General features: G+C 38.3%; 2 protein-coding genes across 9 annotated transcripts in view; one reads left to right on the forward strand and one right to left on the reverse strand.

Annotated features, from left to right (window-relative positions):
* The window catches only part of KIF14 (kinesin family member 14), a 238,734-nt gene that overhangs the window by 175,336 nt on the left and 45,542 nt on the right, over positions 1-17,856 (forward strand). The window lies entirely within an intron of this gene.
* The window catches only part of NR5A2 (nuclear receptor subfamily 5 group A member 2), a 91,791-nt gene that overhangs the window by 27,498 nt on the left and 46,437 nt on the right, over positions 1-17,856 (reverse strand). For all 7 annotated transcript variants that reach the window (XM_071751030.1, XM_071751031.1, XM_071751033.1 and 4 more), the window contains 2 exons: positions 12,614-12,733; positions 1,998-2,145 (listed from right to left, as the gene is read on the reverse strand). In XM_071751030.1, the coding sequence (XP_071607131.1) occupies positions 1,998-2,145; positions 12,614-12,733 (268 nt within the window). The remainder of the gene's footprint in view (positions 1-1,997; positions 2,146-12,613; positions 12,734-17,856) is intronic.

Consider the following 17,856-nt stretch of genomic DNA (forward strand, 5'->3'; position numbering starts at 1 on the left):
ACTCAGTCCTGTGGGTGACATCACTGTACCTTTTACTTTTTGCAGGATCACATCTAGCCTTGACTGAGCAAATGGAATTATGCAGTATGTTAAATAATAAACTAGTCAGTTTCAAAGGTGTTGAACCTTTCATAGCTACATCACTTTTACATGCAAGGCTTCTATCAGCAGCTGAATTAGCTTTTTTGATAGTAACACAAATAAGAGGAAAATTGGGTAACCTGGCTCAGTGCAAGATTGCACATTACCCAACTGCTTCAGAAGCTGAGCACACTACTTGGCAGAATTAGGAGAGCTAAAGGTGCAAGAGTGCTTCCTAAATCCATGCAAAGTACTAGAAGAGTCAATGAAAGCAATCAAACAAAAAGGCCACCTATTTGTGAGAATTTTCCAAATGCACTTCACTTATTCAGCTCATTTAAAATATCACTGAACTGAGATGAAATCCTTAAATATTTTATCAGAGGAAAGCTACAGTCTCTTTAGACATTTCTTTGCCACTGTCTAATGACTGGAAAACCTACTTATTAGGAATTAGGAAATCTGAGTTCTTTTTATTTATTGGATTAACTCATAAAACATAATTTTTGCAACAGATGGCTTGCTTTTCCTTCTCTGAATCTAAAATGTGAAAAGCAATGAAGCCCTGAATAGAAATTGTTAATAGTTACTAGGGAAATCCATCATCTCTCCCTAGGATTCAGAATGAACAAACTTAATACCGGTCAATTCAGTTATCATCGTTCTAATTTTTAGAATAATTCTTATTTTTCTTCTCCATGTTCTGTGCCCTGTAATTCTGAAGTATCTATTTTTTATGCAATCTATATTTAAAGAGAGCTTAATTTAAATCCTGCCAAAGCACATTCAAATTCTATAAAGACCACATAGGACTTATTTAAGATGGTAATTGATGCTCTATAATGTAATTAAAACTGCAAATGTATTATAACGATTTGTTTGTAGAATTTTATTCCTTTATAAAAGCTTTTTTTAAAAAGTGAAAATCAAAGAAAACATAAGTAGATGTCACCACTGCTGATACTTCTGTCATTTTTGAGCTTGGCTCGGCTGTTCACTTTCTTTGTAGACAAAATACCTTTTGAGTCAAACAGGAGTTTTGGCTATGGAGGTATGGCTGCATCTGACCTTATTTATGTTTGTAAGCCTCTCCTTTCAACTGTCTGCCAGTAAACAAAATGCACCTGGCCAAAGTTTATTTAGACCAGGTTTATTAAGTCAAGAATGTGCAGACCTGAAAAATCTAATCCTATGAAGTCAATAGGAATCCATCTCCCTAAGTGTTTTTTTTATTCCTGGCATTGGTGATTTGTCTTGACTGATTTATTGAAAGGTCCTAGATTAACTAATATGTCTTGCATAGGTATCTTTCCCATCCTCTGTTCTCTTCTCTAGTACAAAACAATCTTCACTTTAAATTATACTTCCTAGCTAGATCTGTCATAAGTTATTATCATTAACTTGCACTTTAAGAGTTCCTTTCAATTCTTAAAAAGTATGAGATACAATCCTATTTTATGGGTTATGGGGTGAAAGCCATCATATGCAAAGAAGATTGTTTATACTTACCACAGGTGCCTTTGAAAAAGTGGAATATTTCAACCATATCCCCACTCCATCTGCTTTACATAACTATTTTCAATATCACAGAAAAACATGGCAATCTATATTTTCCACTGCTCTCCAGAATTTCTAATAGAATTTTATTTCTGGAATATTGAGCAATCAGTTACAGAAATACAGCAAGGTTTCTTAAATTCCAGGGGTTTTAGAAGTCATATACATAGAATATCACTTTTAATTCTTATGCATAATATTCCTGCAAGCGATAATGAAGAAAGAATCCTCAGATTACTGTGAGCCTCATTGTATATATTCCCAAATCACAATTATCAAAAGAAAAGCAGAATATTTTCAAAGTCTTTAGAAAAAAATACAACAACTCAAGTAAGTTATGAAGAGCAGAGCATACCTACCTAAGCTAAACAGCACCAGGAATTTGAGGCATACAAATTCTCGTAGATCAAACTGCAGAGAGCGAAGCTTTGCTACCAGTTCTTGTGCATGGCTCATAAGGTTGTTGAGGGTAGCTCCAGCTTGGGATGCTATTATGGAATAATCCACCTGTAAAAGAGAATTGTATTTCTGTCTGGTTGTCAGGCCTGCAGATGGGATTAGGATGTTGCAAGCACTCACAACTAACAACTTTTATCCATCCAGGATACTCCTGGATAAAAAAATCACTCTCTATTTAATTATGTTATCAAGTCAAGGTGATTTTATATCTAAACCTGTTTTAGTACAATGATATATACTGAAAATATTATTAAACAATATATCTTAATGGTATGTCACATCAGTTTGAATGCTGGTTTGTCTGGATTAGCTTTTTTTAGAAGCTTTATATATGACAACTGTTTATGACAGTGGTAGCTGTCCCCAAGTCAGTTTGTTTTACTCATTTGGTGTCTTGTTCTGATTGTAATGATCCTGTGAAAAAAGACTGATGAAGTGAGCTTTGTGCCTATGCTGGGTGTATTAGTCTGAAGGAACATAACAGTATTTGTGGGAAATGATCCAGTGTCCATAACTTGGCCAGGAACAACTATCCAAGCCCAGAAATGTCGGTGTATTCCCACAGGAAACAGAGGTATTGTGTGCGTGGTTTCTGTTCTCCTTAGCTACACAAAATCCTGGTATTTATTGGGAGCTGGTTCCAGCTGTCCTGTTCAGAGCCCTCCCCTGCTAGTGAAGAAGCAGCAGTGACAGCAACGTGCAGCAGGGTTCAACAGCTTCATCAGAAATGCCTTCAGCTCAGCTCTCTTGTCATCAATGTTACACATCCCCTGCAAGTGCCACTGTCCCATGAAAATGGGCAGCTGTGTTCCTTGTTCCTGTGTTGATCTGCTCCCAGCTGACTGGCTGAGGCCTAAATGGCTTATTGCTACATTTAAAACAAATTCTTTTCTTGCCTGGCTGCTCTAATTTTACCAGCACCTTTCTCTTAGGAGTCTCCATAACAACAGGGATATTGCTGACCATTTTTCAGGTATGCACCCATAAGCTAAGTCTGACTCTAAACTAAGACTGAGCACAATGATAAGTGCACACTTGGGGTTAATGAGTTGTTTAAAGGTATTGGTGCTCTAATCTCATCTTTAAGTTCTACCATAATAAAACAGTTAGTAAAGAGTTGCCAGGTTATCACCAAAGGAAACAGACCAATTCTGCAAAATAAGGTTTTTCCAGGCATTGACCTCTTAGTATCTATTTTTTTTAAAAAACTGCCTAAGAACATGTCTTTTGAAATATATAATTTTGATTTTAAAACTATTGAATTAATTTTGCTAAAGTATAAACAACAGTGAAGCAAGAAAAGCAAGCTGAAAGGCTTTAAACCTGACGAAATTTCAACCAGGAAAGATAGACATGACTGAAAGGATCTAAAAATAACTTTTCCTAGTGATGACCTTTATATAATCAAGAGGTTATTGACTTTTAATAAGACATTTTCTCTATATGTACTTTTAGTTCTCCCAAGACATTGTAGGAAGGCAACTATACAAGAAGTATGGATGTTAAGAGTAACACTACTCCAACTTGGCAAAGAATTTAAGGTTACGCTTATATTTCAATTAAGCCAATGGATTATGTTTAAGTATCCTGTGAGTTTTATTTTTCTCTTTTACACCTGGGAAACTGAAGTAGTGATATCAAATCACTTACTCAGAGCCAAAGAAATCTATGGCAAAACTAGGATCTGACCTTTGGAAATCCTAGCCTAACTGTCTTTTGTAAACTACTTTCCAGTTCATTTGTTATTTCTCTCTCTTTCTATATATATACACGTATATGTATTTCTTTATATTTAAGTACATATACTTACATAAAAAATAAGAAAACCTAAAGTAACCTCAAATACTTTTTACTGGAAGAGCAGTTTAATATAATGACATGATCGAGCTAACTTCATATTGAGAAACTGGTCACATATAACTTTCACAACTTAATTTCCCTTTTTTAATAGTTAAGGGGGAAAAAAGCTCCAAATCCCTCAATGAGGTTCCAATTTGTGGGGGAAATATGCTATTCACTTCTTAATAAGAAGTTAAGATGTCTGGATGTCAAGAATATCAGTGGCCTTAGTGCAGCGATTATGCCATAATGAAAAAACCCAGTAGATGCCTGAATCTCCCACCATCCCTCTACTGGAGAGCTCTTAGGCAACCTGCTACTCTTTCAGGTGCATTTAATATTTGCAGCACCAGCAAATTTGTCTGGGAGGCAAGTCCTCATCTGCCACTCACCAAGAGCAGGCTGTATTAAATTTTTATATTTATTGACATTTCATTACCATAATTGACTGCAGTTGGTTCTCTAGTAGAAGGCACTGGGCTGCCTCCTAAGCAGGAGAATTGGTCCCTTGAGTAGGATTTGCAATTAAAAACAATGCAGAATGGATATTTTTTTATTGTGTAAATATGATGAGTTGAATTTTCAGCTTTGACTAGAGAATACTAGGTGTGCAGAAGGCTTTTTTCAAGAGTGAGCAAAATTATGAGTCAGTGGAAAGACGACCCCCAAAGGTGTCAATCAGCTTACACAAAATCAACTGTGCATGAAAAAGCCTCAGTTAATGCCTGATCTGAAAAAGTGGTCCCGTTTGAAGAGGAGGCTGTCCTATTTCCTTGGTCCTGGATTCAGAAATTGGTAGCAATTTGTGTATTCTTATACCTTCCAATTTGTGGTTAAAAATGCATTTTAAAAACCACGATTAAAACAGCCTGGATCTTGAGCAAAATGCTTAATTGCATACTGAAGTATTTTCTTTATATTACACTATTTATTTAATTTGGTAAAATCAAACCCACAATTAAAGTGAGTTATTCTTGCTTTCCAATTAACAGTATTACAATTCACAGCTGATTTTGATGTTGAAGATGGTCCATTGACTGGCATTTTTGAAAACAGGAGCTTTTTCACCTATTTTGGAAGTAAAATTGCAGGTCTAAAGTTACAGCTTCAGATGTACAGCCTCCTTCAAATGGAGGTATGTGACTTCCTCCTGTACCTAGTGCTGTCTTGCATGCTCAGTATAGTAATGGTGAAGTAATGAAGAGAGGCTTAATTGGATTAACTTAGTACTGAAGCAATGAAGACAGAGCAGCACTGAATAATTTACACAGCTGCCTGTTCCCTCCATTCTGATGATTCAGCTGGCATGTTTAAGGTCTGTATGGGCACCAGTATGTGTTATACTGCAGACTGGTACCTCATGGTACCTTCTGAGCATGAGTATTGTGCAGAAAGAGGGGGAGTTTCAGTTTGGGTTGAAACAGAATTGCCTTGGTGCTTAACTCTAGGAGGGAATTTCCAGCTGGGAATCCCAAATAGAAAAATGTATGTTAAGTCCCTTGGACAGGGAGCAGTTGTGTCACACCTCTCTCCTCAGCATTTCTCAAGGTTACCTCTCACAGTTTCCACCTGGTTTGTGGCTGTCCTGCCTTGCTCCCCACCTTGCAGAGGTAAGGGCTGGGCTGATGAAGCCACAGGCTCTGTGAGAGGGCACTACAGAGGTACTAGCAGCAAAGGAAAATAAAGAAAAAATATGCTAGCATTAGTAAGAGGGTCATAACTTAAAAGGGACTGCAGAAAGACATGGCAATACTGTGGGTTTTTTTCTAAATCTTTTTCTGAGTCGGGAGTGACTTTGAAGTCCAAATCACCTTATCATCAGTGAAAGTAAGTTAGACCAATGCTGATTGTTTATGAAAATTCTACTTTAAAGCAATATAGTAAAGTACTTGGAGTTCAGCAGCATTTAGATGTTCAGCTATCAAATAATTTCTCAGCTGATAAATAGGTAAAAGAGGTGGAAGTGACTAATTCTGCAGGTTTTTTCTCACTTGAACTTCTCATTCAACACAGTGAGATACTGTTCAAGGCAGGACAAAAGACAAACCTTTTTTACAACATGAAACTACACTCTGGGCTGAATAAATGCTGAAGTAGAAGGCCAGAAATAGCAGGAGCACTTGTGCTTTTTTGTTTTGCAAATTTATCATGGAATTAATGATTCTTGAAGCCAAATCTCTGGTTTCAGCAGGATCAGGCTTTCTGTTGGAGTCAGGTGGTGGCCTCTGACACCAGCTCCTCTCTATGCCCACAAAACAGAACCTAACATTCAATGGTGGGTTCAGGTTTCTTCTTTCTTATAAAATTAAACTGTGTTTTGATTTCTAGAGCAGGACACTGGGGTCATATGGCATGTAGCAATGGAACTGTACCCTCCTTTTTCAATACTTAAGTAAGCTTGATACAGTCTCCAGAATACAGGACTGGAGTGACTTGTTGCTGGCTGTTACCAGGTATTGATTATCACTGAATGCCATTCCTTTCAGCCAGAACAGGAGTTGTGCAAACAAAAAAAAAAGCCCCTGCTGTGGCTGTGTATAGTACCTGAGAAATGAACAAATGTTCCAGCAGACTAAGGTATCTTAAACTAGTGAAAGCCTAATTTAATATCTAATTTAGTAAATTATAGCACTGTGTGTTTGGATCATGAAGGCAAAGAAGGCAGTGGGAGCTCAGGTGCAGCAGAGGAACCATCCTGCTTTCCCCTGCACTGCTCTGGCAGTTCTGGCCAGCCCAGCTGACTGCTGCTGGGGACCTGCTTCCCCACCACTCCCTCCTTGGCTACAAACTTCACCAAAAGCCTATCTGGTGGCTTGCAATTATCTGCCCAGGGTTTTGAAGTCCTGACTGTGAGCTGGCTCAGGTGTATAGCTACGTGGGCCTTTCCCTCCAAAGGATGAATTCAGCACACTACACAGCAAGCAAGTTAATCTTTTACCACAACCATAATTCCACCATTTCCTGAAAGATATATTTCAGTGGCAACTATGGTGGTTATTACACTCACTTAGAACTTTTCATACAATTAATACTTTTATTAAAAACAAATAAAGCAATATCTGTGTTCTGTTTCTGAGGCAATGAACATGGAAAAAGACTTTGAAGAGGTGCCTGTGTTAAAAAACACAGGACTCAGCATGGACAAAAGGAGCAGATATGCTTCTATCAACCTTTGATATATTAATTAAAATTGCAATGTCTTATACAGTGCAAGATGCTTGTCATTTTATCCTGATACACAATGATAGAGGATAATGAATTAAGTTGCCAGTGAACCTTTCCCCTAGGATGATGTTATTGTGCTTCGTAATTAGCTGTAATATGCAGAATGTAAGACTCCAAAGTACTGTGCTTACTTTATCTAACTTTGTCAGAAGAACTAGTACTAAAAAAATTCTGTGCCTTGTAGTTAATCATATATAGATTATTTTATAGTAGATGTATTCACGTTATAGAACACATAATATTAAAACTATCAAGTTTCATGAAGATGGCTGTTTTAATCAGGAGCATTAAATTTTTCACTCTAGTAATGGTGACTACTGGGTTCTTCAAATTACTAGCATGAAGATGTTTAAGTGCAGACCATGGCTAACCTAGAGTGATTCCATTCTAAGTAGAATCCATTTCTTTACCAAAGTGCTGCACTGGACTTTGTTGGTTTTTTTCATTTTTTTATAGATATGGTATGGAATCACTGCTGTGTGTGAATATCCATAAACTTCACCAGAAGACAGACAATCACTAGACAAGTAGACTCTTCAGCAAAGGCTTCAGCAAATACATTTACATTGGAACAGCAGGAGCCTTCTTCACCAGTGGGAAAATGTCACAGAGATGACAGTGCCACAGAAAATTCTCCAAGCCACATATCATCACCTTCAAATAAGGTACAGGTGAAAGATCTAATAGTATCCAGTCTAGGGAGATGTTCAAGTCACAGAAGTCTAACTAAAATGGAAGTTATATATTGATTTGCTTCAAAACACAACACTGTCAGGATTGGTTATCTCATGCTCTCCTGGATGCTGTGCTTTAAAGTACAAACCCAGGTGGAAAGATGTAATGGTGTGATGACTTTATCTCAATCCCTATTTTCAGCAATCTCAAAAAAACCTTGAGATTTATGCATGTTTTTAGGATGGTCTTTTTAATCTAAAAGTCTTTGTCCAAACTCAACAGAGGGTAAATTTGGCAACAATCAGTAGAGTGTAGGTATGAACAAAATGAGCAGCTTGTGTCTGGGCAGCTGAGGCTACAATTCATGTCTTGGGTGTTGACTGCTGCACGAAAATGCACAAATTATATTCTGTACAGAGCTTTAATGAGTGCTGGATCTTGGAAGCTGGCACTGCATTGCTGGTGTAGAAGATACAAAAGGAAAGTGTTCAGGTTGGAGGAACTGAAGTTCTGTAAATAGAAATTATTAAAATTACATGCCACATGAAAAGCCTACAAAACTTGGTGTGTGGAGAGCATAGTGGCTATGATTTACAATTAAATACCACATTGCAAATCACTCCCTTAGCCTTTTTCTGTTATGAAATTTGGGGAGTTGTAAAATACATTTGTGCTACTTTATTTCCTTTTGAAATGGTAATTGCTACTGCTGAGGGGCAGTACTTACTGCTCAAAATGAAGTGTGCAGCACAGGGAGGAACTTGTTTCTGAGGAAAAGCTGAGGAATTGTAATGGTCTGAAAAAATTGCTGTCTTCAAGCACACACACACACACACAAATGCTTCATTTATGAAAATCCAACCAAATAAAGAACAAAATAAAATAGGTTTTTGTGTGTGTGTGTGCAAGTGCTAATGCTACTTGTTTGCTGACTTCACTTTTCCCCCAGCAAAGGGGAACAGTGGATTGACAGTGGGTAAAACTCATAAACCAGTGCCTTGAGGGAAATGCAGATGTATGGAAATGTGATAGGAATACCCTAATGTAAAGGGTTTTGAGCCAATGCATTTGAAAATTGGTGATGTGCCTTCTAACCAGTAGCCCATTTTAGACACCTATGAATTGAGTGGTATGGCCCTGGGGAGCTGGATGAAGTTTGACTTTTGTGTCTGAGGAACACAGGCTGTGCAGCCTAAGAGGAGAAGGCAGGTATGTTCTACCTTGGTGGTGAGAAGTTCCTCCTTAGAGCTTCCCCCTTGATTGAGACTCTATAGAGGCCTGTGGTTAGGAGTGGCTTTTATGCAGGGGTGTATTAAGGAAAGCAAAGAGTGATGCATCTGAGGTCTTAAATTTGCTAATATCTGGCAATAATCATGATCTTTCAGGTAATAAAGTAAGCTGTCTAGCTCAGGTCCTCAGTTAAGAGTGATTATCTCTAAAAGCCAGAAACTGTGATTTTGCTTGTAGTGCTTTGCTGGTAACAGTAAACCAAAACATTTATAGCACTTCTCATCACTTACAGTGTCAGAGTGCTTTCCACACCTTTATCAACTATTTTTTTTGAGATGGTGGCATGGTTATTTCCCTTTCTCTTATGGAGAAACTGTGAATGCCTGGGTTTAGAAGTGTGGCTTTCCAGGCATATTTTACAGTTAATACATAGGAGACAAATGCAGCTGTAAATCTCCTTTTATAAATACATTTGAACTGGCTTTGTGTCTGAGCCTGGTGCTGCCAAGATGGTCCATCTTGACACCTAGGAAAACAAACAGTTGTATTGGATCACCTTGGCTAAACAAGTAACTCTCAACTGAGCTACAGTGCCAAATGGAAGTATACAGCTCCTGAATGGCCAGCAAGTAATTTAGAAGCACTGTCTAAGCATGTAGTGATGATGTGAAAAAAGACAGTGTTCAGCTAGAACTGAGACTTGCAAGAGATGTCAAATTAAGTGAAGAGATGAACAAGAAAAATGTGGGACTGCTGCTGGATTCAGCTGGTGGTTTAAAAGCAGCAAACAGACCTGGCTGAGATGGCTCTGTGCTTTGCAGCAGGGCTCAAGGAGGAGAATAGTGACCAGCACTGGGTATGATTTGCAAAAAAAATATTTGACCAGAACTATAGAAGAACTTTCTCTCCATGAAGATGGTCAGGCAGGGGCACTGGCTGCCCAGAGAGGTTGTGCAGTTTCCATCCTTGGGGGTTTTCAAAGCCCAACCAGACAAAGCCCTCAGCAACCTTGTTTGATCAGGGAGTTTGGCAAGAGAATCCCTAAGATCCCTTCCAGCTGGGATTACTCTGTGATTTTAAGGTCTGAGGCTCTGGCAATTCTAGGTATTTTAAACCTTCTGCTTAGCTCACCAAACCACATCAATCTAATTAAAAAGAGGTTCTTCAAATTTTCAACCAAAAAAATAATTTAAATTGATGATGTTTTAAAGTAAATGCTTTTGAATGACAAACTGCATACAGCTCATGTACTGCCATAGTAGTGGCTCAGCTGCAGTGCCTCAAGTACCAGTGGTCTTCTAGTCCATGTGCCATGTGCTGCCCAGCAAGAGCAACCAGAGCCCATGCAGCTGTCCCTGCCCCTGTAAGCAGTCTGGCTTTTAATCTAGGATAGCAGTGACCAGAAGTGAACAAAATCAGGACAATACAGTAACATTATGTGTAGATTTCAGACTCTTTCCAGTTTCAGAAACAACGTTCAGAGACTGCATATTTAGTTCAGGTCTGGTGTCTCCCTGTTCCTCAAGGAGAATCTTTGGTGAATACGTGGGAGTTATCCAGCCCTTAGCAAGTGTGAAAGGTGAAGGGGTCCATCCCTAAGGAAAGGCACTGACTGCAGTGTTCTGGTTTGCTCTTCTTGTAATATGGCTCTCAGCTCTACAAGCAGACTAATTGCAAAGAGGAATGTACAGAAGATGATGGGAGACACTGGGGGTTGCTCACACTGACTTTAAAATTACAAACTTTGGCATAGGAAAGCAAAACTGGGTTGTCAGTAGGATATATTAGACCTATTTGACAAATTGGGGTAAAATTGGATGCAGTCTGCTTGATTTAGCCAGGTTTCAATTTAGTTGGAGAATAATTCTGCCTGAAAATACATCTTCCAAAACCAGCTGAGGGTTAGCAAGCAGTACTTTTAATAAGTATCCTGCTACCTGTAGTCCAACAGTGATGAAATGCTCTGCTTTGCTATGATATCACCTACACTTGTTTTTTTTTTTTCAAGAAAAGATAAAATGACTGATGGGGTAACAATTATTACTGGGGAGAAATAGGACAATGGCTAGAATTTAAGGGTAGTTAGATGTCTCTATTTCAGTGGGATTTAGGCACTTTCAAAAACTAGTTACTTGCATAACAAATGTGACACTAATTTAGCAGTTCTTTTGAGAACACAAAATTGTGAATACAGCTTTATAAACAAAGGTATAAACAAAGCTTACCACTCCCTGTGGTAAATAAATAAATTGTCAGTACAATTGTCCATGCTTCACAGATGATGAAATGAAAAGATCAGCCATTTTCTCAATACCACCAATATAAATGAAAATAAATCAAGAATAATGCAACTAAATTTTGCTCATATAATTAGGGAGTGCAGCTTTATCTCAGGTTGGTGACTTTCCATAAAGGGGTGGGAGTCAGTTCCATAGCTAGAATCTGAATCTTCCCACTTCTTGGAAAATTCTACTCTACAGCTTTTAATCATAAATGCAAACAGTTATTTCTCCTTCTGATTCTTATAAACAGTTGTTCTTAGTGTTAAGAAATGGCTACAGTCTTAAAATTGTAACTAAAGGTGTAAGCAGCTTCTGTAACATGTGGGCACAAATGATATATCATAAGAAAAGAAGCTCTTTCCCATGTGTGAATAAATTGAGGCAGTACAGTTTGTAGCTACTTCAGTACCAATGAACCATAATTTGTTTTCTACTTGAATCAGGAACATAATGTACAGGCAACCTCTGCTTCTCTTAAAATACTGTGATTTGTTTGTTTGTTTTTCTTTTTGTTAAAGCCAGAATAAGAATCTTAGGAATAAAGTTTCTAGTCTTTTGGAAATATGAGGGAACCCTCAAAATTTCTAATTCCTTTAAATTTTCTCACACTTTTACTAATATTTGCCATATTTTTTCTCTTGCATTTTGGGAGATCTGTGTGTCTGACACCTGAAGAAAACTAATCCTTGGAAAGCTGTGCTGAAACTTCAGGAGTCCATCCTCTGAAACAGCTCTGGAGGCAACACCTGCATTAATAGCCTATGGACTGAATAATTTTTTCCTGGGATTAGATGTCATCTCCCCAGCTTCTCACACATGTGCATACTTCTCTAAAAGCAAGATATTTCTGAGGTAGTTGCTGCAGGTTTTCAAGTTTTCTGGCCCAGCCAGTTATTCTTTTGAGCAGACCACAATTCTGAAGGGAAAATAAGCTATAGTTGCTTGTACCTAAAGTATCAGGTTTGGGAATTTTGTTGTTGTCAGAAACCATTTTAGCCCCAAGGAAATGCAGCTTCTCAAGAAATGCTTCTTATCTGCTAATTTTCAATCACCAAAGTATATCAGTACATTTGAAAAGCAAAGAGCTTATGACTACATATCTGCTTTTTAAAGTTCAATTGTAATCAGCAGACTAGGACAAGTCATTTTATCTACATTATTTGTGGAGAATCTTTGAGAACACAGGAGTGCTTCTGACCTAGTTAAACTCCTATTTTGAAAATAATTAAAAAGCCATCAATACTTCTCTGAGCCCAGGTACTCACTTGTTGCCCAGTAACCAGCAGGATGGAGCCTTCCTTCCCGTGTACCACTTGCCGATAAATGTGATCTAGAATTAAGAGTTCACTCCAACAGTTCTGAAGCAACTTCATTTGGTCATCAACCTGTAAAGCAAATACAAGCATTGATGGCATCATTCTGGGAGCAAATCTTACATCAGACTACAGAGTCAGTCCATCTTCAAACACCTGGCTAAGGTTCTGAGAATAGAAATCAAAATCTATCAAAATTATTCATCCATAAAATTACTATTCTCAGCTGCTGAAACATTTATCTGCTAAACCTATAGGATATTTACCACTGATGACATTCTAGGAAAGCAGAACTATGGCTGTATTATGCAAAGTAATAATAATAGTATATTTATGAAATGCCCATGGAAATGGGATATTATTTTTACCCAAAACAAGAATAGCAGAAGTAATGCTAATGGGACCTATACTCCCCAGCCTTGAACCTCTGCTTCTGAAAATAGTATGGAATCTACAGATTTAAGACCACTGTTGCTGCAACAAGCCCATGTCAGAGGTAAGTCCCTTGCAAAGGAAAAAGTGGAAAGAGGTGAACACTCGCTACAAGAATGGTTGTGTTACTGTGAAAAGAGAAAATTTTAAATAGAATCTTTAAACCTTTTTAAATAGAAGCTAAGTAGCTTCAGGTGTCACCAGCAGGGCAAGAAAGGGCTGTGAGCAGTGAGACATCACTGACTGCATCTGCTAATAGAAGCAACAGACTGGGGCACTCAGCACAAGCCACCTGCATTAAGTTTTTGTGCAATTTTAGTTGGGATGTACATATTATAGGACAAGTAGGTATATCACTAAGCTGACTCCTATTGCAACTGGATTGCATTCAGTTTTATTAATTTTAAAGATGGAAAAATAATGAAGATTTCCATGGAAATGTGAGGAAAAAAAATCACAAATCAGTGGAAGGCTGACTATGAATTTAAGCCATGGTAAGCATCAATATCCCTCTGGACCTGTCCTTAACAATTTATTCCTAAAATCAAACAAGGTCTTTGACTTTATACATTTGTCCTGAAAGAGTTAAGAGATGGATACATTAGCCTTGCTGCATTTAAATGTCTGGTGTAGATGTAGTAATGGTGTGGATGTGGTAATACTGTGTATGTAATTACAAGGACTCTTAAGAACCTGCAGAGATAGCAACTGTTGAAAAATTTAAAAAGCTATAAATTAGGAGAATTAAGAAAGGGAATATTTAAAGTGCAGTGGAGAAATGCCTAGAATTATTGAGACATGAAACTAGTAAAATTGGTTTTCAGGGGCTCTAATTTCAATTACTTTAGAGCCAGATTTGATAATGCTTGGGAAACTACATTGTAAGAATCAACCTTGCATGAGCTGAATTATATAATGTAATAGATGTTTTCAAATTTTATCAGCTATGACCTAATGAATTTTTGAACTTTATTGTTTCAAGCTTGGTTTCTGCTTGTATGGCAGAGAAGGAAGTTACATTGGTTGCTAATAGATTTTTGTAGTGTCACCTGTGAAAGTCATCAAGTACTGTCTCCCTCTTTCCAGTCACTTGCCATACAGTTCAGACTTCAGCATCTGAAATATTGAAGTCTCTGTTTCCCTCCTTCATTCTTATTAACGTCCCCACTCCCAACTGTTCTCATCTCAGTTTCTCACCCTTAGGTATCCATCTCAAAAGATTCTGTCTTCCTGGACTGTGCAAGCAAATGAAATTAGGAGAGAAAGAGAGCAGATCAGCACAAAGCCAGCAGTGAGAAAAAGGCAGAAGAACCTGTATGCAGCAGATCACATTCTCCAGCCCATCCTGCCCTAGCACCTCTGGTTCTTATTTTTACCATCACCACGACTGGAGCAGGTAGGTACCTGTGCCAGAAAACTGCACAACACATTTTCTCCAATACTGCTTTACCTAGAGGAAGATAGGATTTTCATGGGGCTTTGGTTTAGTTTAGGTTTTTGGTTTTGGTTTTTTAAGTTTATTTTATCCCTCCCCTTTGCTCTTTACAAAAAACAAAACAAAACCAAAATCAAACTAACAAACAAAACACAAACCACCACAAACGAACCACCAAACAATTCCCAAACAATAAAACAAAACCCAAGGAAATCTATATCCAAATATCTATACCAAAATAATAGCTTAAGGTTGCAAAATCAAGTACTGTGTTGCAACAGTTTTTTATGCATAGATACAGAAAGGCTGAAGTTGTACTGCGCATACGCTCTCAGTTCTGGTATTTTTGATATTTCAAATGTTTTGCATGTTTTTGCTTTCCAGTATTAAGAATAATCTTTTCTCACTGCTGTTCTTCCTGCAGTGACAGTGAATACTTGTGTGCTTAGGTACATCCTATAGGCTACGTATCCACTGGCAAGAGAGATGGAGGGGGAAAAAGCAGTGCAGTCTCTGTAGATGGATAGATTACTAAGTGTGGATATATTACTGGTGCTATCACAAACTCAGCCTTGCTCCATCCCTGTATTGTCTATGTCTGTGATAATTTGTTTCTGTTCAGATCACAGAGCAAGGCTGATTGTGTATTAAAGATCTCTCTTCCTCTTTCCACAACATGTATTTGACTACAAAACCACATCAACCAACTTGTCAGCTCCAGAGAGGGCAGTAAATTAAGACATTCGTATTCTCCCTACCAGAACTTAAGCCAGGTCTCAAATAAGGCATTATTTGAAGAAAACTTCTTAAATTCACAGATTCTAGCTCTCCTGCTTTTTAAATGAAGCTGTTTCATGATAATATTCTCCTCTGTGCAACAGGGTGTTACAGAAATCAGATAAATCATGTTAACATGATAATTTCATCCAAAATTAGCATTTCACTCAAAGCTGTCACAGATTACATCTGAACAAACCAAACTGTGAGAAAGTTTAAACATTCAGAATCCATATCATAACAACCACCTGAATAAGAGGTCAAACATTTGATTATATTATAAATGCTGTATTTTCAGCTAACCCATCTGTCTTAGCCACAGGCTTTTGGAAACAAACTACAGTGGTTTTAGAGTCTAAAAGACTTTACAGGTCTGGGTTTCTGAAGGCTCCAGCAGCAGCTAACCTGCAATCAAAGCTTCCCTCCCAAGCTTTATCATATCATTACCAAGCGAGTGCTGTGAGAACAGTATGAGATGGCAAAATCACACACACACAAAAAAGTGCTTTGCAGATAGTCTGTTCCTGCTGTTCTGCAAGACTCAAAACTAGCAACAGTGAGCACCTCCTCATGGTTTGCAGACTCTGCTCCTCCGTATTCACTGTAATTTAACCAGTGAAAGCCCATAAAATGGATGGCATAGAAAGCAGAACACACAATGTGTATTGTGTCTTGTATTGCCTTCAGAAGGCTTTTAGATCCATCTGCCTCTGCCATTTTAAGAAAGCTGTCAGGGCAGCAGAATACTTCCCAGTTTGCACTAGGAAGAAACAAGAGATGACTTTAAGGAGGGTCATGGACTACTAGAATGTAGGCCAAGTGACCAATCAATTTCAGCTGACATCTGAAAGGCACGTTGGTGAAGAATAACAAATACTTTATCTCTGCTAGTGGATATGAAATGGAAAATAGAAAATAAGACAGGTCACACTGAACAAAAATGGTGACTTTTTACATTAGAATGAGCTGTTAAACTTATGGTGTGTGTAACTTCAGACAGAACACTAACACCTTTGTATTTCATATTGTAGCATATCAATAAATGTGTTGCAGAAGTGTTTAATCTGGCAAAATGAAAAAAAAAATCAATCTTTCACCAAAACAAATATGTGCCTTAGTCTGGTCCTGAAGCTGTAGTTTTGGTGACCAAAGCAGAGACTGAATTCTGAGGAGCAAAGCAGAAAAAGCACCTTGTGGACTTCAGTCTTCTCACTCCAAAGCCAAAGGATGTGAGTCCTCCAGTAACAGAGTAAGCAGGAGAAAAGATAAGATTCTGTCACCAAGATAACAGCTCCAGTCTAAAACATCCTTATAATCAACATAATTTTTAATCATGATATACACTGAACTAGAAACAAGCTCATTAACTTGTACTACTGGCTAAAATTTGAGCCAGTAGTACAATTGAGATTTTAAAGCCAGAAGAGTTTAAAAACAAGAAGAAAAACAAAATTCCTTTTTCCTAACTAGTGATAATGCATATAAATAAAAATTGAAAATCATGCATCCAACAAGTGCTTGCTGCAAGAACACTCCCTAAATCTGCAGCTGCTCCCTGCCATAACAGAACATTGACACAAGGATAATGTAACCTTACCTAAGCAAGCCATCAAATGAGATACCCATTTAACTGTTTTCTAGCCTTGAGAATAAGTGTGAGTGAATACTGTGCCTAGGTGGTTAAATTTAGGTCTTCTCTGGCCAGATGAAGACACACCACTGCAGTTGGCATAACTGGAAATTGTTGTTGAAGAAATGGTCTGTAAGGAAAGATGTAGAGGAAGCTAAGGGAGGGTGTGTAACTCAAAAGAAATAGGAGGTAATTTCCAGCATGCAGGGTGGCATGAAGGAGTACTAGTGTTACAAGTATGAAAAGAGTAAAACAACTGACTTGTGAAACCACTGTGAAGTGACAAGGAAAGCAAAGGGAGTGCTTGTGAGGAGGCTTAAAAGTGGGGGAATGGGGAGGCAGTGCAGTGAGAGTAGACATAAGGAAAGATGGATGTTAGGTGAAACTTAGAAGATAAGGATGATGAGATTGGATGAGATGCAGACTGTAAGGGTATGTTTGACAATAAGTGATGCTGCTGGGGCAGGGAAGGAGCAACCTAGAGGAGCAGGGGACAGCACTTGTCACCAGCACAGGCAGGAACAGGTGCATGAACAGGTAGATATGGTGAATGACAGACACTGCACAGCTTGCCCAGGGAATACCCACTGAGAGGTGTTTTGTGTACAGGTGGATGGCAGGATGCAATGCACTATCTTCTGATAAGGTTTTGTCCTTCCCATGCTGATCTGGGAACTTGGCTTTAGTCACCTCATGGTAGAAATGTGCACAGTTTCAGTGTTAATTGACAATATTTTACTATTGTGATCACTGTGGAAGAAACCTTTGGCATGCTCTCTTTCTCTCTCTTTCTCTCTCTCCCTCTCTCCCTCTCTCCCTCTCTCCCTCTCTCCCTCTCTCCCTCTCTCCCTCTCTCCCTCTCTCCCTCCCTCTCTCCCTCTCTCCCTTTGCACAGCCCATCTGCAGCAGCACTTGGGGAGG

This window comes from Heliangelus exortis, chromosome 8, assembly GCF_036169615.1.
Source record: "Heliangelus exortis chromosome 8, bHelExo1.hap1, whole genome shotgun sequence".
Lineage (NCBI taxonomy): Eukaryota > Metazoa > Chordata > Aves > Apodiformes > Trochilidae > Heliangelus > Heliangelus exortis.